Source organism: Phaenicophaeus curvirostris, chromosome 16 (genome assembly GCF_032191515.1).
Source record: "Phaenicophaeus curvirostris isolate KB17595 chromosome 16, BPBGC_Pcur_1.0, whole genome shotgun sequence".
Classification (NCBI taxonomy): Eukaryota; Metazoa; Chordata; class Aves; order Cuculiformes; family Cuculidae; genus Phaenicophaeus; species Phaenicophaeus curvirostris.
The window spans coordinates 13,902,185-13,923,516 of NC_091407.1; the positions used below are offsets into that span (position 1 = coordinate 13,902,185).

The 21,332-nt window shown below is 43.2% G+C and overlaps 2 protein-coding genes and 1 long non-coding RNA gene across 7 annotated transcripts in view; 1 reads left to right on the forward strand and 2 right to left on the reverse strand.

Moving 5' to 3' along the window:
- Positions 1-21,332, reverse strand: part of KATNIP (katanin interacting protein) — a 519,483-nt gene that overhangs the window by 385,173 nt on the left and 112,978 nt on the right. The window lies entirely within an intron of this gene.
- On the reverse strand, positions 4,705-7,156 carry LOC138727358 (uncharacterized). Of its 3 annotated transcripts, none has more exons than XR_011338548.1 (5): positions 7,069-7,156; positions 5,491-5,703; positions 5,208-5,401; positions 4,994-5,122; positions 4,705-4,837 (listed from the first exon to the last, which is right to left on the reverse strand). It is a non-coding gene; the product is annotated as an uncharacterized lncRNA (long non-coding RNA). The 3 variants fall into 3 exon arrangements; XR_011338547.1 differs by having other exon boundaries at positions 4,705-4,840; XR_011338549.1 differs by lacking the exon at positions 5,208-5,401 and having other exon boundaries at positions 4,705-4,840.
- GSG1L (GSG1 like) overlaps positions 4,834-21,332 on the forward strand; it is a 58,590-nt gene continuing 42,091 nt past the window's right edge. For all 3 annotated transcript variants that reach the window (XM_069869732.1, XM_069869735.1, XM_069869734.1), the window contains exon 1: positions 4,834-5,295. In XM_069869732.1, the coding sequence (XP_069725833.1) occupies positions 4,995-5,295 (301 nt within the window). In that variant the 5' untranslated portion in view covers positions 4,834-4,994. The remainder of the gene's footprint in view (positions 5,296-21,332) is intronic.

Sequence of the window (21,332 nt, forward strand, 5' to 3'; positions counted from 1 at the left end):
ACCAGCCTGTTGACCTTTTCTCTTCCACTTGGAACAGTTGTGCAATTATCTAACTTTGCCATGGAGAGATTTCTTTTCCTCTCCGTTTTGCTTATCAATTTGTACTTTTGTGGCTTTGTCTTCTACTGTCTTCCCAGGGGGAAAGGCTTCCGCTCAAATTGAGCTTTGGCACCAAAATGTTTAAAATCTTCTTGCTGTATATATTAATTTGCTGTGTTCTGTAGCTTCGGTCTCAATGTAGACTGAAGGCATTTTTTGAGTGAAATTCAGCTTCTCGAGCCAACCTGACTGTTCTGCCTTCCTGCGACTGCCAAACATTGCGCTCACCCTCAGGATCACTACCCTGCTTCATTTGTCTCTGAGCCAGCAACGCTACTTGGGATCATGGGCACAGCCTAGAGGCTTTTCATCCATTGGCTTGGAATATGTGGATGCAAGCTCGTTTTCTGCAGGTCACACTGCCCTATCAAAAAGCCATCCCTGTACAAGAGTAGCCTTTCCTGCTCGGCTCTGGCAAAGTCTGCTTTCCCAAATGCATTTTGCACGAGGTACCATTTCTGCGGAAAGATGCAGCGACATGAACCCCAGGATACAGACCTTGCACAAAGAAATGGGCCTGGCCACCCCTCTTTGAACAAAAGTCTCTTTGCCAAATCATACCACTTACAGTGCCTGGGCATATGGAGGAATCCTAATTACGGGAATAAAATACATGAATGTACAAATTAGCAATATTATTCTTCACATAAATGACACCAAATGTGCATAGTTACTGCTTTGCCAGGCAGAAACTGAAAACTACAGTCATTTAAACATTCTAGCTGCTGTCTCTAAAAATATATTGATAGTAGAAGGGAAAAATGTGTTTAAAAGAAAAAGAGGAAGGGCAAAGTGATACCAGAGAGAAGTTAAAATGCTGTTTCAGAGTTAGAGTCAGTTCTGAGGAAGAAGTCAAGTTTTGATTAATTCTGTCTCAAATTTGGTTGCTTTGCTACAGAGGCTAGGATGCAAAGTTCCTGAGATCTATATGGTTTCAAAAGATATTGTAGCATCAGTCTAACTCTTACAATGTTTCAAAAAATGGAAGTGACATAAATGAATTAATCTGCAGTTGGGGGATTAGGTACCTCTAAAGGCACAGGGGGATATAAACATATATAACCTTTTATGAATGTGGAAATCAAATGTCTGGGTTGTAAAAGTACATATTTGTGCAATGAGCCCCTTGACATTTCTCAGCAGTGCTATGTTTATTGCATCTACCTTTGTTTTGGCTACCTATTTTGCCAGGCCAAGGAGTCCAGGAACATTGAGAGGCTCACAAGCTGCCAGTAAGGCTTCAATGTGTAAGAAAGCTTTTTTAATTGTAGGAATAAAGAATTTGAATTCTGATTCTGGAGTTCTTCTTCAGTAAACCTGTAACTTTTGAGATTTGAAGCATTCATGAGACAAATGAATTGAACAAGTGGATTCTGTGGCTCTGTGGTGCTGAGGAAAAGGAAAGATGAGCTGCCAGGAGGAGTCCAACCCAAGAAGGAAGAAGGAGTCTGGAGGATCAGTCCACTGACAAATGAAAAGGACAATACAAACACATGAAGAAGCCCAAGGTGACAGCCCTGTAAGAAATGAGAAATTTGAGAAGTTACAGCGTGTTTGATTTAAAACCAGCATAGAATTCCGTGCAGTTGACACTGCTGGTATCATATCCATGGCCAGACTAAGCCCACCATTCCCTCATCATCACCAGTGGACCCAAAAATAGGGCTGCTTCTCATTTTAGAGAGTGTGGCTTCTGTTTCCCATCAGTGAAAAACACAGCCTGACTGAAAGTGTTCCTTTGCAAGCACTATCGTTATTTTAAACCCCTTGGGTCAAATTCTTTCTGTACTCGAGTAAGTACTGAGCAGTAACAATTTACACTGATCCTGTAAGAAACAGTAAAGGAAAAGAGCTTTAGCTACAACTCATGAAGGTAGTTTTTCTCACAGCATCAGAGAAAAGCTATTGCCCCAAACAGGATTTTACAGGTTCTTCTAGCCACAATATTAGAACTATTTCTCTATAGCATTCAAACCCTTCTGCTTTACTATTAAAGATAATACCACATAAATACAACTTAATCCAGGCATCTGAACTGCCTTCTGCAACATATGTATGATCTTTCCTTTTTTATACACAACAAATCTGATAAACAGAGATTATATAAAGAGAAATGATTGGAGCATTACAGCATGCGTATAGCAGAGACTAGTTTCCTTCTTTTCAAGTAATCCCAACATATACAGCCAGAGGAGCATAATAATTAGGAAAAAAACCTGACTTCTGCTAGGAAAAAGAAAACAATTAATGTTAAAAAAATCCCTGATTTTGAGCAGACTTTACTTTGTTGTGAATATTTTTAAATGCTTAAGATTCTAAAAGCTCTGTAGCATAAGAAGAAACTTTTATTTTGCCTTTTATATATACATATACTGCCACCATCTCTGTTCGCAACAGCCCACAAAACAAGATTAAAGAAGATAAGGAGCAAAATATGAATAATATAAGGAACAAAACTATCACCAATAACCAAACTCTTGGATGTCCATCCCACAGGGAGATGAGCACAGGGAGAAACAAAGTGTGCAGCAGTTGGTGCTGGGAGCAGAAAACACAAGTCACAGGACAGTAGATAGAGAAGATTTGTGAGAAGAGACCTGTAAAGACTTGTTTTCACACTTGGTGTGATGATTCAGAGACTGATAGACATGTGAAAGACAAACCTGAAGAAAAATGCTAGTTTTCTTATGAAGGCATTCTGTCATAGTTTAAATGGCATGGTTTATTTCTCTAAGCATGTAGGTAAGGCTGAGGAATGGAGGAACACACAAATGCACGACTAAGTGGAAAGTCTCTCAACACCAAAACGATTCTAAGTAGCTGTCACTTGGATTGCTTGCATGTGATTAAAACAACCAAATAATGCTGATTATTTGGCTGCAAAATAAATGCTGAAAGGATGGAGTGTGGAGAGGGGCAGTGCAATTCCAACAGGACGACTAAGACTGCACAGAGAGACTCAGCACCAGCCTCTGGAAACATCTAGCACCGAGGAGGTAGTAGTCATTGTGTAACGGCAGGAATGATCGAAATGCAAGCCACATGGGTAGGGCAGGATCTGCAGTACAAAGCTATTTCACTAACCTTGCAAAGTTGACATCACAATTTTTTCTCACGGAACAGCATCTTCTAAGTAACTCTCTAGTTTATATTTAAATAAATTTTAAAACAACATGGCTAAAGCCAAGTGAGTCCGTACAAATAGTGAAAAATCCCATAAGTGGTTGGAAAACAGCACGCAGGACAGGCACCACAAGAGGCATAATACAGAGGGAGGGCATCACAGAGGCCACAACAGGTCCCTGAAGTCTTGCAGTGGCTTGCTAAGGAGAGACTTCACCCAGTCCTTCCTGGCTTTCTTCAAGGAGCTGGGGAAACTCCCAGCACTTTTCATTTCTGCAGGCAGTAAGGCACAGGATGAGCTTTGTACGTTGAGTCCTAACAGAGTACAGGTGGGAGAGGAGAGCATTGCTCGCCAGGAGCCTGTGTGGCTGCATGCTTATGTCGAGGGCTTGCTGGAATCCCACTGCTGGACTGCTCTGAAAGGCCACAAACATCTCCACAGCTCTTGCACGGAATCCAAACAAGGCTATGAAGAAATTCCACTCAAACCAAAGCCCAGGTGGTTTGTGCAACTTCTCTGCCACAGAAAATTGCATCCATCCACTAAGGACACAGACGAGTTGCATGACAAACGCGGCCAACCTCAGTGCTTAGATACAAGCTTGTACCACCACCAGCATCAGGTGCCCTGGCCTCCTCACAGCACTCAGTTTTCACCAGATATCTCTGAGCAATGTGGAAAGAAATTGTAAACTCTATGCGCCAGCCTACCAAGAAGACAGAACAACATACTTCTCTCTGGAGATGGGATATTGTGTGTTGCTCCCTGCTCTCACAGCATTGCCATCTGGCAAGTAAAGGCCAGGGTTTACTCTAATTAGTTCTCTCTGTCTGCACAAACCGGGTCCTACAAAATGTCCTACAGACCCACTTCAAAGAGAACATCTGTGTGTGCTGTGGCTGGAAACAAAAGCCTGAGAAAGCAGCTCCACTTGGTATTGTGAAAAATGTGGGGTTTACTCATTGCACGCTTTCAAATCTAAATTCCTCTGGGCTTTGCTGACTGCCGGAGCCTCTGAAGACAGAGAATTACACCGGCGCGCTGACAGCAGAATCAGACCCTGAATTTACTACTCACTAGCTCAGAACAGAAAAGCTAAAGTACTGCTTCATTCCTCTTCCTCCTGAACCAATCTCTGCCCTCCGGTACAGAAAAAAAAAAAAAATTTATTTCACAGCTCCAAACAATGATTCTTTTGGGGACTAAGACGTGACGCCGCCTCCCAGTCCACCTCGGCCGCCAGCGCTGCAGTGGTCCCCAAGGTTTGCGAGGACGGTGGCAGCCGGTAGCTGCTGTCCCTGCCTCCTGCCTTCCACTGAGTTTCTCCTGCCTGATCCTCCGGGAACAGAGGACAGTGAGTCCCACAGCCTGCAGGTGTCTCCCAGCGGAGGAGGCTGCGGAGCCCCTTGGGATCATGTGTGGTACCCGAGCAGATGTTCACTTGCTCTTGGTGCTCTTTGTGAGACAGACCCTCTCTGATCCTGGCAGCGCGCTCAAGCACACCGACTGCAAGAGGACGGCCGCACTCCTGAGCCCACAGCTGCTCCTTTAACATACAAAGGCAGGATTTCTAGTGAGGAGAAGAATGGGAGCCTGGCCGCAACATTTCCATCACTGCTACAACAACAGATTGGAAGAAGCGAAGAGTTTTGATGCCTGGAAAACTGGATTCTGAATCGTGAGAGGCTTTGAACCTCCCCCCCTCTCCCAAATAAAACAAACCCCTTTGACTTCTTCTCTCAGCAGGAGGGGGAGGGAGGGCGGATTTACCATGAAGACAAATCGAAGATGCAGAGCCCTGCTAGCAGTGAGTCTGAATCTGATGGCTCTCCTCTTCTCTACAACAGCTTTTATCACGACCCACTGGTGTGAGGGCACACAGAGGGTCCCCAAGCCGAGCTGTGGGAAAGAGAAGAAGACAAACTGCCTCAACTACAGCGGGAATGAGACTGCAAATGAGACAAACCAGAATGTGGTTCATTACAGCTGGGAGACGGGAGATGACCGCTTCCTTTTCAGGTATTTCCACACTGGGATCTGGTACTCCTGTGAAGAAAATATCAATGCCGCTGGTAAGTATAAACCAACTTGCTTCCAGCTTGTGTTGCTTTGTGTTTGGCTCAGTGCGATAAACACACAGGCAAGCTGTTCTGTGCTGTATCTTAAAGCAGATTCACCCTGCAGAGAGAGAGAGAGAGGCAGGATTTTAACAGTTCTTTGTTGAAAAGCAACCTGTTTCCAGCGAGAGCAAGGATTTGCTTGTTTACCTGCTGGCTGCTGCAGGGTCTGTGCTCTAAAGGCAGCTGAAGCTCTGATAAGCAGTATGTGCTACCCTCAAGGGCTCTGCAGCCAGAGTCTGGTCAGTGCTTCCCTTCTAGGAGCTGCTCCATGGAGCGCACAAAAGGCAGCGGCTGGGAGTTGTTAAGGAGGTTCTGACATCTAATTCCAATTGCCCCCGAAATAACCTCTGGGGCAGGGGTCTGAATAACAGGGAAAGCCCAAAGGTCACAGTTTTTATCAGGCTGCAGCCTAGAGAACCTCTTTTCTGGTATCCCTTAAGTAAATGACCACCCACAATCCCTTCCTCGTGGCTGGAGTGCACATTTATTGAAGCAGAGTAGAGAAATGGCAGTTAAAGGGCACAACTTGGCACAAGAAAGCTCATTTCTGTGCCCTGCTCAGCCACTGACTTGCAGAGAACCACTTGAGAAAACATCTCTCCAGTTTGCCAGTGCATTCATTTCTTCTGCTGTGCTCTGACACTTACCAAGAAATGAAACACTGGAGGGTGGACAGAAAGTAGCAGCCATGGGACTGATTTAAGTCTCAACAGATGCAGGCTGACAGTCCGTACTCCCCAAGCTGCCTTAACATCCAAACTCTGCTTTTGAAAGAGCTTTTTTTCTAGCTTGTGTTACTGGAAAACAAAGTTTACTAATGTGACACAGTATGAGATAAGAGTGGCTCATGGAAAATGCTTCCACCTTGCTGGGCTGTTTCCATCCTATCCTGCCACTGCCCGAGGAGCAGAGTGGAGAATTAGTCCTTTAATGCTGCTGGGAGAGAGGAGCAGTTAATCATCCTACATGTTGTGTCTTTGAGGACCCAACCTCCTTGATAATGGGAAGTTTATGAGATCCTGGTAAAACTGCTCTGTAAGGATGTGCTATGAAGTCGGGCAAACTTGGGGAATAGCTCACTGATCATTTCATCCCAAGATACTGTTTATACTCAGTGCTGTTTATGAGGATAGCGCTTCAAGAGTTGGTCATTAAAACTCAATTTAATTTATGAAAAGTAAGTTCATGAACTCCAACCTTGGAACAGTCAATAAACAATATATGAGGAAACAAGAGTACCAAAGTAACCCTCCTCATGTTAGAATAAAGTAAATGATGATTCCTCTTACTGATTCAGAAAGAAACTTAGGCCACAGCAGCCTGAGTGAGCAGCTTAAGACTCTCTGACTTTTTGAGCATCTTAGCTGGGACTAGGACAATGAAGCATGCTGAGATTTCTGGCAGATATTGAAAGCTTTCCAAACTAAGATTTATGTGTGAGAAAAGTTGTAACTGTGTGACTGTAGCCCACTCAGAAAACTGAGCTATTTGTGGGAGAAGAGAAATAGTGATCTATTCCATACTGGGTAAACAAAGCTGTGCTGGAGTGGGTGATTTCAGGAGACAGCTGGAAACCAGCTCTAAAAAGTTGTGGTGAAAGCAGGAGAGGAGAGATTGTTTCTCCTTCCCCACACCACCACAGCAGCCGCACGTGTGTTTCCTCTGATTTGAAACATTAACTTTGGGGAAAAGTACTATTCAGTTAACAGAGCAGGAGTGACAAACCTTTGGAAAGAACCCATCCAGGTACAGGGACATATTGGCTTGCACAGACAGCTACCTCCTTCAAGATTCATCATATTTTTTTTTCTGTAGGGCAGGAACAATGTCATGAACACAAATCTAAATTTTTCCTAAGAATGTCAACATAAAATAACCTTGACAGGTTCAGACTCATGGGTTTGTAGCACCAGGATGTCAGTACGCTGACATGGCCTTTTGCAGCCTGACTGGTGATCATTGTATCCAAGCTCCAGGGCAGGGAGGCACCAACAATACCCAGTCCCACAGAGCTGTGATCATGCGTATACGTACACTCCCAACAGTCAATATATCTGAGTAACCCACCCCATAGACTCATCGCACTGTTCACAGCACACTTACTGACCATAGTCCTGTAGGTATCGAGTCACCCAGTCACTGTGTTGTTAATAAGCACCTTTATTCCAGCAGAACATCCAGAAAATATGATTAAGCCCACAGTATTAAATTAGGCAAAATCTCTAGCTTGAATGCACTCCATACGTTCAATAACATCTTTCTTAAAGCTTTACCAATAGCACATTGAAAATGACTGAAACAACAGCCTTCCTCCAGGCAAAGTCCTTTCAGTAGCCACTCAACTGGCTCACACCTCTGGTGGTAGAAGGTATCACCACAATCTATGGTCATCACCATTCCCACAGCTCCTGACCTATTCCTGATTCCTCACTGAAGGTGTCTGAAGCTAAGCAACACTAATCCCACCAGGAACACTTGAATGCCAGTAACACTCTCTGTGGCTGTGATGCTGTCAAAACACGCCAGAGACTCCTAACGCTCCCGGCTGTGAGCCACTTTCTTCATCGAGCCACCAGGCTTTTGATGTCTCTCTCCCTACAGTCATGGTTCTGTCAAATCTTTCTGTTCTGTGCACTGGTGCAGCTGAAACCTAACAAATCTGGTAGCGTAGACACTACAGGACTGGTTCCCAGGAAGCTGATGCTGCAAGGAAGGATGGGGTTGCAGGGCTTCCAGTTGACCAGAGGAGCTGGGACTCAATGACACCTTAAAATGACATTCAGGCTGCAATCAAAAAATATTTTGAGTGTCTTCTTACTGCTTATCTGAAATGTGTATTGAGATCCCAGAGGCAGAGGTACAAAAAGCATGCTGTAGATTCTGTGTAGAGACTAGTGAAGGAGGCCTTCATCCTGCTGTGGATCTCTAGTTTCACTGACATATCTAAGAGACATTGAACGCTGTGATTATTTCTGAAATAATTCATGAATGTAGAGTTTATTTTTATCCAGCATGTCTAGGACAGCTAAAGAACCCAAAAAGCATTTAGCACCTGAGAATTATAATTGAGTCCCCTCTGGCAATGGAGCTACTGAGCATATATATGTCGTTGGTGGGTGAGGACTGCAATTATCGAGCACAATTTCTGACTCAAAGTGTGCTGAATCTCAGTCCACCAAGAAGGAGATGAAAGCTCTCCTTTTCAGAATGGGTTCAATGCTTTGGATCCCACACAAGTGGAAGTACCTTCTGTAAAAGCAACATACCTAATCTCCAGAAAGGGATGAAGCTGGGCAAGAGGAGGCTGAGGGGAGACCTCATTGCTCTCTACAACTACCTGAAAGGAGGTTGTAGAGAGGAGGGTGCTGGCCTCTTGTCCCAAGTGACAGGGGACAGGATGAGAGGGAATGGTCTCAAAGCTCCACCAGGGGAGGTTCAGGCTGGACAGTAGCAAAAAATTCTTCACAGAAAGGGTCATTGGGCACTGGAACAGGCTGCCCAGGGAGGTGGTTGAGTCACCTTCCCTGGAGGTGTTTAAAGGATGGGTGGATGAGGTGCTGAGGGACATGGCTTAGTGTTTGATAGGAATGATTGGACTCGATGATCCAGTGGGTCTCTTCCAGCCTGGTGATTCTATGATTCTAAAGTATAACCTGTGAGCTTCACACCAGCTCACAAGTCCTGTTCTGTGCTCACACACCACACAGGGCACTTGCTGTCTCCTCTTAGGCCATGAATTCCTTAGCTATGGCCAGGCATTTCAGAGCCGAGCTCTCTATCATTTAATTTCTTTTTGCATCTGACTTTGAGTGCGTATCTTAATTCATACCTGCAGTCTAGATTTGTGCTTGTGTCAGTATCAGACACCTTACAAGATCCCAGTCATGTGCTAATAGCAGCAGTGGTAAACTACCTGGTACACTCCGTGACTCAAGAACATACATTCCACGTAGAAGTTAACACATGGAGTAGATAAGCTGGCACAACTTATCCTGACAGCTAGAGGGGGTTGAGAGTTGGGAAGCAATAACAAGTTTTTGTTTAATAGTGTGTTTGCTTTGATTTTAATAGAAAAAATCATGAACCATGATCTTGGTTTAGTTGCTAATGAGCAGCCTCAGTAATAACATCCACATTCAGAAGGAAAAGCAGCTGCCTAGGTGCCTGTTTGGAGTACTCTCCTATTAATTAAACAACAAGCCTTTCCATGTTGCTCTCCATGCTGCATACAAGTCCGAGAGATCGGGGGTGGATATGCATAGGTTTGTTTTGCATTCTTGGAATTATATTTTGAGGTCAAGGGGTCTGTAGCTCTTTGTTTGCTCTGTACCACCCATTCCTCAGAACTCTTTAAGGAGAAAATGGTAGAGCGGAACTTACTTGGTATGTAGGGCTGCATCAAAATGGACCATAAATGTGAACATTAAATGTACATTTGAGAAGGAGCCAGAAAATGAGAGAGGAGTGTTCTGCAGAAATGAATAAATCTGTAACATAGCAAGACAAGAACTTGCCATACACTTTCACAGATCCAGAGCAGTTCTGCATCGCCCTTCTTCCCCACCACCGCGTGATAATAAGCATATGTGATTCACCATAGGCACCTGTCCAGAGAGAGAGGCCGGGGAGAAGCACCTTGTGAGTATATAATTAAAAGCAAGAGGAACTGGGAATTCTTGCTGGATTATGAGAAATACAATATAATTGGCATGACTGAAACCTGGCGGGTTTATTCGCATGACCGGAATGTAAAAATTGCTAGTTCTAAATAGTTTAGGAAGGAAAGAGTGGCAAAAGGAATTGAAGAGGTAGAGCTCTATATTACAGCTAACATTTCCAGCTACAGTGGAACTGAACCCGGGGGCCTGGATCATCTCCATCTGAGGATGTTGAAATAATTGGCACATGAAAATGAAGGTTTAGTAGCAAGAATCAGCACATCACTGCGTTCAAAGAAGACTGGAAAAAAATGATACAGGCCACTTGACCCAGCAACCTTAACACAGTTTTCAGGGAAAGCGCTCAGTACATGGCAACAAATAGGTTTTATCAAAGGCAGGGGTTTAGTAAAGGCAAATCTTTTAACAAGATGAATCACTTCTTAGACAGGGTAATGCATTAGACCCAGTCTTTATGGATTTACAAAAAAAGCATTTGATGGAATGTCCCACTGAAAATTCTTTACAGAAGAACTACAGAGAGAATGGTAACAGCGTGATGATAGATGCAGACGTGCTTCCTCACTGGGGAACGCTAAACAGCCAGAGACTCTTCAGACTGGAAGAAAGGCACAGTGTGCAGAGAGCTATGATATTGGTGGGGATCACCTGGGAATGACAGACATCAGAGAAGAAATATTATTAACTCCTTCTGTGATTTAAGAACAATAAGACATAACAGATCAAAATAAATACTCCTTCTTAGAAAGCTCCCTGCAAGGGAATATTTGAAGGCCAAAACTGGGTAAGGCATGGATCCAGGAAGGCAACCTCCCTTGGTGTAACTAACAGGATGATTTGAGAGCAACCTCTGGCCAGGAAGTCCCAAACTACTGATGCAGCACTAATATCACAAGGGGATTAGTTGAGGAGAATTGCCCTACACCCACTTCCCTAAATACCCGTCACTGGATGACAATACAAAGACACTGAAGTAGGTAGTATTTTTGCTTAAATTTATAGCACAGATTTTACTTTTATTTTATTTATTAGGGTAGAGATAAATACAGAGATTGTAAACTGACTGCAGAACAAGGAGGCTGTGGCAAGTACTATAAAAAGGGAAATTATCACAATGGAGATTGGATATCTCTAGTTGTCCTCATATTTGGTTTTGGAACTTATTCTTTATTGTTGAGAATAGCTATCTACAAAAAAGATCTAGGGATACAACTCATGTCACCTAAGCTGCAAAAAAAAAAAAAAAAGGGAAGACAAATCTTATAGCAAACCTGTAGACGTTAGCAAATGTAGATACCTGTGCCTAAACTGATCATCAACATCATTACCATCAGTGGAAAGCAGTGAGTACTTCTTGGGGAGATTAAATACTTTCTCATATGGGATGAACAGAGCTCTGAGATTCTGTGTTTTCCTCACTGACCAAAAAGAAATCAGCCCAAGAAGTTGCATTTCTAACACAGAAACCTTAATTTGAAGAGGATAATCCTGCTTTAAATGCACGCCTTACATACACTCTGATACAAAGTCTGGGAATATTGTGTGACCAGCAGTTTGACAGAAGTAATTTTGGTCCTCTCTCTGCTCTCGGGAGACCTCACCTGGAGCTTTGCATTCAGTTCTGGAGTCCTCAGCACAGGGAGGACAATGATCTGTTAGAGCAAGTCCAGAGGAGGCCAAGAAGATGATCTGAGGGCTGAAACCCCTCCTATATAAGGACTAGTGAGAGAGTTGGTGTTGTTCAGCCTAGAGAAGAGAAGGCTCTGGGGAGACCTTAGAGCAGCTTCCAGTGCTGAAAGGGGCTCCAGGAAAGCTGGGGAGGGACGCTTGATCGAGGAGCACAGGGATAGAACAAGGGGGAATGGTTTCCAGCTGAAAGAGGGACGATTTAGATGAGATCTTAGGAAGAAATATTTTCCTGTGAGGGTGGGGAGGCCCTGGCTTGGGTTGCCCAGAGCAGTGGTGACTGCCCCATCCCTGGAGGTGTTCAAGGCCAGGTTGGATGGGGCTTGGAGCCCCTGATCCAGTGGGAGGTGCCCCTGCCCATGGCAGGGGGTTGGAGGAGAGATTTTTCTGCATAACTAAAAACATGAGCTAGTCTGATACAATTGTTGAAGAATAGTCTTAAAATTTTAAAAAGGGCTAAAAGCACTGAACGCTAAGACATAAAATTTTGTGAGCTCCCAGGTAATTATCAGTTACAGGCAAAAACAAATTACAGGCCACTGTTTGACTGTCAGGTGACTGTGAGCTGCAAAACACTGAAATATATATAGGAAAGGTGCTGTTCTAGGGAAGAATTTGCACCACTGGGCAAAGCACAGATAACACGTCACATTGTTGGTGCCATCGTGCATAATTATGGTAAGAAAAAGGGGGAGGTGAAACAGATGCAGGATGGTATTTCCAGGGTATTTAAGGAAGAATCTCCTTCAAGAAAAGAAAAATCAAAACCTGGTCCTCTTTAGTATAACAAATTGAAGAATCTAGGGGGGATGCGGTGGTACCTTATATACATATGGTAAATGCCACGAAAAAATTATGAATTAAGTAACTTGTCACTGAGAGAAAAAGTGAAAATCCAAGGAGGGCTTCCCAGAAAGTGCCTCTGGACTTCACCTCCACAGAGGGCAGTGTGGGCAAAGGAAATCCACAGGCTGAAGTGGGCTGAAATGTGAATTCTCCAGTTCACACAAAGAACTGTATGAGAGAGGACGAACGTCTCTGGTCTGAGAAGCTTGGACCAAGTCCTGCATAGCTGATTCATTGGTATCGTAAGGAGGTCTGAAAGGAGCCATCATGGCGTGACTGCCTTGCTCACACCATGGCTATGTTCTTTTACATGACATTGGTGCTTCAGGGTTTCCACTGGTCACCAGTGGGAGCCAAGAGAAAAATAATTGCTGACCTGATGCACATCATGTTTTCTGGAGGGTTTTATGCCTTTGCTAAAGCATCAGAAATTGGCTACAGGTGGAGACAGTATGTGAGGAGATTGCTTTGCTGCTGCTGACATTATTACAGATTCTTAGTATCTAATTGGTATGGCTGCTCATGCACTGAACATTAAACTGATGATCTAATTTGGGATCAGAAGAGAAATCTCCCTCAGGCTAAATAACCGGGATTGTAACAGTTTTTTGCCTTCCTTTATAACACAGGGAAGGGTCCATTTCAGAAAAGTGCTTGTGAATTCCTCCTAACAAATCCTTGGTTTTTTGCATACAAGATAAGGTAGGCCTGGCCACAGGAATTTAAGCTGTGTGGTAAGAGTCTTCAGATCTGTTCATGATCCTCACGATGATTCTTGCACTCTTTCTGTGCTGCACACTAGTGGTTTCTGTGGTGGTCATTGCTTTATTACAGGTCTTCAGGTTTTTATAGGATGTTGGGGATATTTTGTGCCTGTAGTAACTGGAAATGTTGGATTTTAGGCCCTCCCGAACCTGCCAGACAGACTAGCTGTACGAACATCTATCATACACAAAATGTGGAAATAAAATCGCTGCAGGGCGAGACTCGTAACAAAGTAAAGTAAGGAACTAGGCAATGAACTGCTTCTTATTTGACAAGTTACTCTCTCTCTCACGAGCAAAAATTGTGTTTCTTTCCCTTTAGATGTCTTTCCTCAAGCATTTAACCCAGCAGTCTTAAAGGAGGTATCTGATTGTTCCTTGTAAATGGAATAAACATCAAAGTGCTGCAAGACTAACACATAGGTCTCGTATTTCAAAGAGAACTGAGGTGCTTACTCTGCTGCCAGTTGGTGCAAAATGTGAACAGAGGCATTCAGGGCTACAGAAATACATACAGGATGGAATATCAAATTATCATAGTATCCTCATGGTTTTTAAATTACACCAGACTCAATGCTGATTTTAAAAATATTCATAGAATCATAGAATTACCAGGCTGGAAGAGACCCACCGGATCATCGAGTCCAACCATTCCTATCAAACACTAAACCATGCCCCCTAGCACCTCATCCACCCATGCCTTAAACACCTCCAGGGAAGGCGACTCAACCCTCTCCCTGGGCAGCCTCTGCCAGTGCCCAATGACCCTTTCTGTGAAAAATTTTTTCCTAATGTCCAGCCTAAACCTCCCCTGGTGGAGCTTGTGGCCATTCCCTCTCGTCCTGTCCCCTGTCACTGGGGAGAAGAGGCCAGCTCCTTTCAGGAGGTTGTAGAGAGCAATGAGGTCTCCCCTCAGCCTCCTCTTCTCCAGGCTAAACAACCCCTCTCTCAGCCGCTCGTCGTAAGACCTGCATATATATTCTTATATATATATTCATATATATTCTTATATATAATTAACAGAATTGGCTTACAGAGAGGTCTCAAAATGAGGACTCACTAGGGAATGGGGCTGCTTCCAGCAGGACCCTCTGTTAATCATAATTGGTGTAATATTATGTAGTGTTCTTGTTGGTAAACAAAATGGTAGTATAAATCTTTGCTGATCTGGCTTATAAATTATACAGATAACATAAATAATGAGAAACAGATGTTATTTCTATAGAATGACATGGCTTGTGGAACAGGCACAGGTGAACAAAATTCACTTTACGATGTTCTACCTTGCATTTGGCTGGATTCAGGCAGGGAAAAGAAAACAAATCATGCTTACAATATGAAAAGTGGGCTGTGAAGCAGAGCTACTCCACCACAACTAAACTCACTAGATTTGGAGAGACCAAAAACCACATCATATTGTCATTCCACTCGATTTCACTTTGAACCACCTGGCCAGAAAAAAAATACTAAATGAGACTTCATTGCAAAGTTATTAGGTACAAGTTTGGAAATAAGGTTCACAAGACAAAACACAAACACAACTTTTTTCCCCTTTATTTCAAAGGCTGTCTGTTTTCAGTGCAGAGTGTGTGAATGCCCATCTTGGTGACTTCTTTTAAAAGTCTGTGGCTGAAAGATCAGAGTTATCTCAGTTTCCATGCTCCAGGTCTGGTGTGCCTGCCTGGAAAAACAGGACATCGCAACCCAAAAACCAATCGAGCATCTTTCATTAGGGAAGGTGGGGCAAGTTTCTGCAGTTCACTTTGAAACAGGCAGCCTGAATTGCAGCTGCAGTTTGGGGAGGGACAGTTTACAAAGGCTTGTAGTGGTAGGATGAGGGTCAATGGGTATAAACTGGAGAGGGGCAGAGTTAGACTAGACTTAAGGAGAAATTTCTCCACTATGAGACTGGGGAGGCACTAGAACAGGTTGTCCAGGGAAGTTGTGGCTGCCCCATCCCTGGAGGTGTTCAAGGTCAGGTTGGATGAGCAGCCTGATCCAGTGGGATGCGTTCCTGCCCATCGCAGGGGGATTGGAACTGGATGATCCTTAAGGTCCTTTCCAACCCAAACTATTCTATGATTTTATGATTCTATGCTAAGAGGAAAAGAGAGAGGACAGATGGGCAAGCCAGGGAGGAGATACTGTTACGGTGCTAACTGTGGAGAAGAAGAACTGGCCGATGTGGCTCTGGCATTCAGTGTGCCATTCTCTCCAGCAATTGCTTCGCCTCTTACCTACAGTCACTTGCACATGTTTCAAGCTGCAACCTCAGGACTGGTGTTCACAGGGATGTACCATGCTATCAGAGTAATGCTCTGTCCCGAATCTGTCTTTGCCTCCATTTTGGCACACGTCAGCTTCTGATGTATTCATTTTTCTGGAGTAATCCCATCCGTGAAAAAGAGTTCCATTCTTCATCTGTGCCTGCCTTGCTTATGTAAGTCCAGAGCTAGGGCACAGATCCAATGCAAATACTCCAGCTGGGCATTATCTGGAGAGAAGCACTGGCATGGTTAAAAGATAATCCACATTGATCCACAGCTAATAATTGGAAAGAGTGGGAGCTGTTGAACCACAATTCTTCTACAACCAAGGTTTTAGGGCCTTATTGGTTACTTACTCCTTTGATCTTTGTTAATCACCAGCCTGAATGGAACTGCTAGCGCAATCACATGGGAGATTATAGAAGGCGTGTCAGATTTTATACAATGAAGTGTATATCAGCTACATCTTCTGCAAAGGACGTTCTTTCTAGTCATTCACCGTTTCTTGGGGAGACCTTATAGTCCCACAGATACTGAACCCTTGATAACTGGGGTTTTTTGGCATATTTACATTAGCACACAGTAAGCACAGTGAGGCAGATGGTCACCGGTGGGATGAACAGGTGAAAACCCTCCTCTTCTCATTCTGTGTTTGGAAATGATTAAAGCATCTCAAAACTCTTTGCCTGATTTGATGTTTTCTGGATTACAAAGTCAGGTCTAAATTAACACCAGAAAGCCTCTCTCGGCCCCGTTGTTTCCTTGATTCTCCCAATAATTTAAAAATCTGAGCAATTTTCCAGCTCTCCAAATGATAGATGTATGTACACATCCATCAGGTCTTACCAAGGTAATCAGATGAGTCTTGTGACTTGGATGTGTTTCAATTAGACGTGATTAGAGAGCAGCCTGTGGAGATGTTTGCTTTCAGATACTGTGCAAGATTTTTCACATCAGGGAGAGTTGCAGTGAGAAAACGCAGTTGCCATGGCACATAGTCCCAGTTAGCAAAAACACGCTGGGCTGTTCCCTTCTCTGCTGCACCCTTTGCCCCCCTATCTACTGCCCCAACAAACCACAAGGGAAACCCCAGAGTGGGGATGATCCCTCTCCAATAAAATTATTGCCATCTCTTTGTGAATATGCGAAGTGAGGAAAAAATGCATGCTTGAAATGACAAAGTTGAAAGCTTTCAGATTTTCCACTTTAAAAGGTATAAAGTTTCAAGAGTTTGAGATTACTGAAGCAAGTTATAATATTACATAGCATTCAGATTGTAAAACAACCTCAAAAGGGGAAAAGATTGTGAATTATCTCAGCAGGGGCTGAGAAGTTGAGCAAATTCTTATGTTACCTAGAAGTAAGAGAAGTGTTGGCATGCAGAAGCTGTGAATGGCAGCAGTCAGAGTGAGAGAAAGCAATTGTTTTCACAGTTCAAGACATATTTTAAGGTAATTCTGTGTGAGCTTGATTGTTTTCCAGAAAAAGTATCAGTCCAGTAAAATCAACAAGGTCAACTGGAAAATGTTGATTTTGCAGATTAATACTGTATTTTTCATTAGAAAAAATCAGTTAAATGTTTTATCTGGGATCAGCTTAATCAAAATACTTCACTTGTTAATTAACCTGATACAACTCAGTCTGAGTGAGCTTATTAACCTGTATTTTCCCTAATGTAGTACTTCAGTTCACTCAAGTTGTGTTGCAGTCCTCAGCTGTGTCGAAGCTGGGATCCCTTGAGGGTTATATCTTTTTTTAGACAAATACAATGATTTTACTCTCCATGGATGATGTGGGAACCTCATCAGAATCACATGACTCCGGATATAATGGGAAAGATAAAGATTTGTAAGGGCTTATTGGGAAAAAAGGGGACCTTGTCTTTCGTAGGCTGGGAGCCAGAGTGTTACTAAAAGGGAATGCTGTTTAAATGAAATTTAATCATTTAAATTTCCATTAGAACTGTACTTTTGAACTCATAAAATTTTATGCAGAGTAAGTGAATACAGACAGCTTTTTCTTTTTTTTGCAAGATGAAAAGCAGAGTTGTAACAGAGATAATTCTTTCAGAGAGAGCTACCGGATTTCTTTTAAGTGAAATTAACTGGAATATTTTGAAACTGTGTGGCTGGAAGACGTACAAACTAGGATTTTTCAGAGTTGTTTTTATTTTGCTGCCCTGGTTATTAATGAGACATTTATCACAAGCTCAGAGAGGGAAGAATTCAGAAACATAGGACCAGTAAGTATGATTCTGGGCATTGGCTTCTGGTCCTTGCTATTGCAACAGCCATGTTACAAATTTAGAATAGAATCATAGAACTATTTAGGCTGCAAAAGACCATCAAGTCCAACTGCAAACGTAGCACTGCCAAGTCTCACTAAACAACGTCCCCAAGCACCACAGCTTTTAAATCCCTTGAGGGATGATGAATCCGCCACTTCCCTGGGCAGCCTCAGCCAGTGCTTGACAACCCTTTCAGTAAAAACATTTTTCCTGATATCCAATCTAAACTTCCCCTGCTGCAACATGAGGCTGTTTGCTCTCCTTCTATCACTTGTTACCCAGGAGGAGAGACCAACACCCACATCACCACAATCTCCTTTCAGGGAGCTGTAGAGAGGGATGAGGTCTCCTCCCAGCCCATTTCAGCATCCTCAGAAACATCACTCCCATCAGCAAGCTCACTTCTCTTACTCCCCTCTGGTTGAGCAGGTTTGAGATAACTAGTGAAAAGTGCAACCCCCTATATAAACACAAAAGTTCATCACACTGATGACCTCAGATATTATCATGGGCCACCTAGCCACCAGAGATATCTCCTCCTGCTCTCTGGCTGATTCAGTCTGAAGTTCCATAACAAGTTACAAATATACACACATACACATGCACATATGCAGGATCAGATTAATTAATTAGGATTAATTAGAGAAAAAATATATACAAATTCAGGACTTTCCAGTTGCTGGTATCCAGACCTACAGGTCCTTATGACTCATGCCCCCTTCTAAGGGAGCCCAGCGGAGACACAACTGAGTCCATCCAGAGTCAGTGTGGTTCCGAAGGAATGTATTTGCAAGGGCTTGCATAGATGAAGTTTCTACCTCACCCCTGGGAAGCCATAGATGAAGCCAGTACCAAGCTCTTATTGATGTTTAGGTGGTCAATCAGTCCTCTCTCCTTGGACTCCAGCAGTTCCCTTACACTGCTGAGCTCCAGAGAGCTTCATGTGCACTGCACACAGCCACTGTTCCTGCATGGAAGCAGAGAGCATTCAAGCCAGGTCATCTCTTCTTTCTATGTGAGTTATGTGCAGGAGAGATCACTCCTTGGCTTTCTCTTCTGTCAGAATTGCTGCTGCAATTTGGTGAAGGCTGGAGCATCAGGGGAATGAATCCTAGACGCTGTTCTTGTTGCATCTCTAAACAGCCCTTTCTGTATTCTCTGAAGACTCTCCAGGAGCCTGGTTATGAAGAGAAAATGCATCTGGAAAAGGGCAGCACAGCAGGATAAACTCTGCCAAGCCTAAAATTAAACTTAAGAGGGCTTAAGAGATCAGTTATACAAGATACCCAAAAATAACTTAGAATAAATCCTAAGAGGAACAGTGAAAGCACTGCTGACATCTTCAGTTCTCAGTGAGATGTATGTCTGTATGTTGAAGTATGAATGTGGTCTATAAATACCACCAGTGGTTACCATTGAAAATGGAGGAGGCTTTCCAGTGCTCCAGCAACAGGAATAACAAAGGGAAGTGTTCTTCATCAAGAGCTGCTTGAGCAGTTCCTGCCACAGCCTTTAGCAAGAAGCAGGGCACAATCCAGATATTGGCTGTTGAAAGTGAAGTGACCTCCCTCCAGGCTTTTCTCTGTCTCCAACCTACAATCACTCTCTGTGCTGTGTCTCAGAAGGTCTTTTACTGGACACTGCAGTGTTTCCTATCCATATTATTTAAACTGGAGGGCTCAGCCACAGCCAGGTCTCCTGGGAGAGATGGTTTTCTGAGCAAGCTGATTTGAGGATGAGGATGCACATTCCTCTAAATAGCTTGTCATCACACTCTCTACATCTGTCCCACAGACAAAGCACCTACAGCCACACACTACGATGTCAATCACTTCCTCAGTACCCAGGAATTTCAGAAAGGCTTTGTACCTTACCACCTATCTGAAAGGTACTGTGTGTCTCCAGCTCTCAGAACAGCCTGCACAGCTTCTGTAGCAGCAAATGCCATTCCTTTTTGACTGTCTTGGGCTCACATGCTAGAGAGTCAGGTATTTGTTAAAAGTTTCCAGTAATATGGCTTCAGATTCACTGCAGCCACAGGTGTGAGATGACTCAGTGCTAGATGGTCAGGTTAAGATAGAACTGCAATGAAAGTAATAGCTGACATCTGAAAAAAAAAAAAGCCACTGAAAACAAACCCAAACCACAGATCCATATAGCTAGAATGAAAAGTCCATCTTAATCTGCTTATATCAAACTCAAATCTAAGGGTCCCTCTCCTTGATTTTATGTCAATGCATTCCTGACACATCTCATGCCCTAATATTCAGAGTCTCCGGATGAGAATGATTCCTACTTACAGCAAGTATCTTTTGTAGTGAACAAATATCTTTATCTTGATTGTTTGGTGAAGGGCCAAAAGTAGACCATGTGTGAAAAGAAGTTGAGGCAGATGAGCTTCTCATGTCCCTACAAAGATGACATTGCAGCCAGAGAAGTTCAGGCTGGGCATAAGGAAACACTTCTCTAGAAGAGAAGCGCAAGCCTGGGACCAGAGTGGAGGAGAAACTCCATCCTTGGAGTTACTAAAGAATGGTTATCATCATCCTTCAAGTACTTCAGAATTTGGCTGGGCAAAATCAGAACTGATGTGATCAGGCATTAGTGATAGTCCTGCTCTGAACATTAGGCTGGACAACAGACCCGCATGGTCCTTCAACACAGCGCTTCTGGGATGCTGTGATTTCAGTCATCCACTGGGTATCTTTCAGTCTATCTGCCCCAAAACATAATAACTTATTCTTCTGCTCAGTACTTGCCTCTTTGGAAACAAAGATGGTGCTTTGATAAGTCACGTCACTTCATTTTCTTGACTGTCCTCTTGCCAGTGCCTGGATTCACTGAGTAGAGATCTTTCCCTATGCCATTGAAAGGTTTATTTCAGTGTCAGGTGGACCTCTTCTTCTATAGCGACTTTTACCTAGACAAACAGACTGCAGACTATGTACACAACTCTTTTTAGCATATTTAGCACAGGTTTAAAATTACAAAACATAAATAAATGTGGTAACAATAGCATTATAATAATAGAATGTTATTTCAGCACAGTTACCAGTTGAATGGTTACATTTATCTCAATCTGGCCAACGAAGGCACCAGAAAGATTAACATTTTATATTGGTTTGTACACAGAAAATATTACACAGTGACTTTGACATCACTACAACATTTCACTGCTTATTGTTTTTTAATGGCTCACATTTCCTAAATCAGTCTTTTGACTGCATGCTTAAAATTGAGCAAAACTAATAAATAAACCTCCTTCTGAAGCCATCTTTGCATCAATCGAAGTCTTAAAGGGCAAAATAGATTCTTCTCCATTACCTCTGTCAGGCATGTTGTGCTCTGATTCCTCGAGGCATCAGGCTATTGGACACCTTGGAACAGAGCTTGTTGAGAGAAACACATACATGGTGGATAGGTGCACCTAGAGCAGAAGACTACTTTATAATCTCTGATT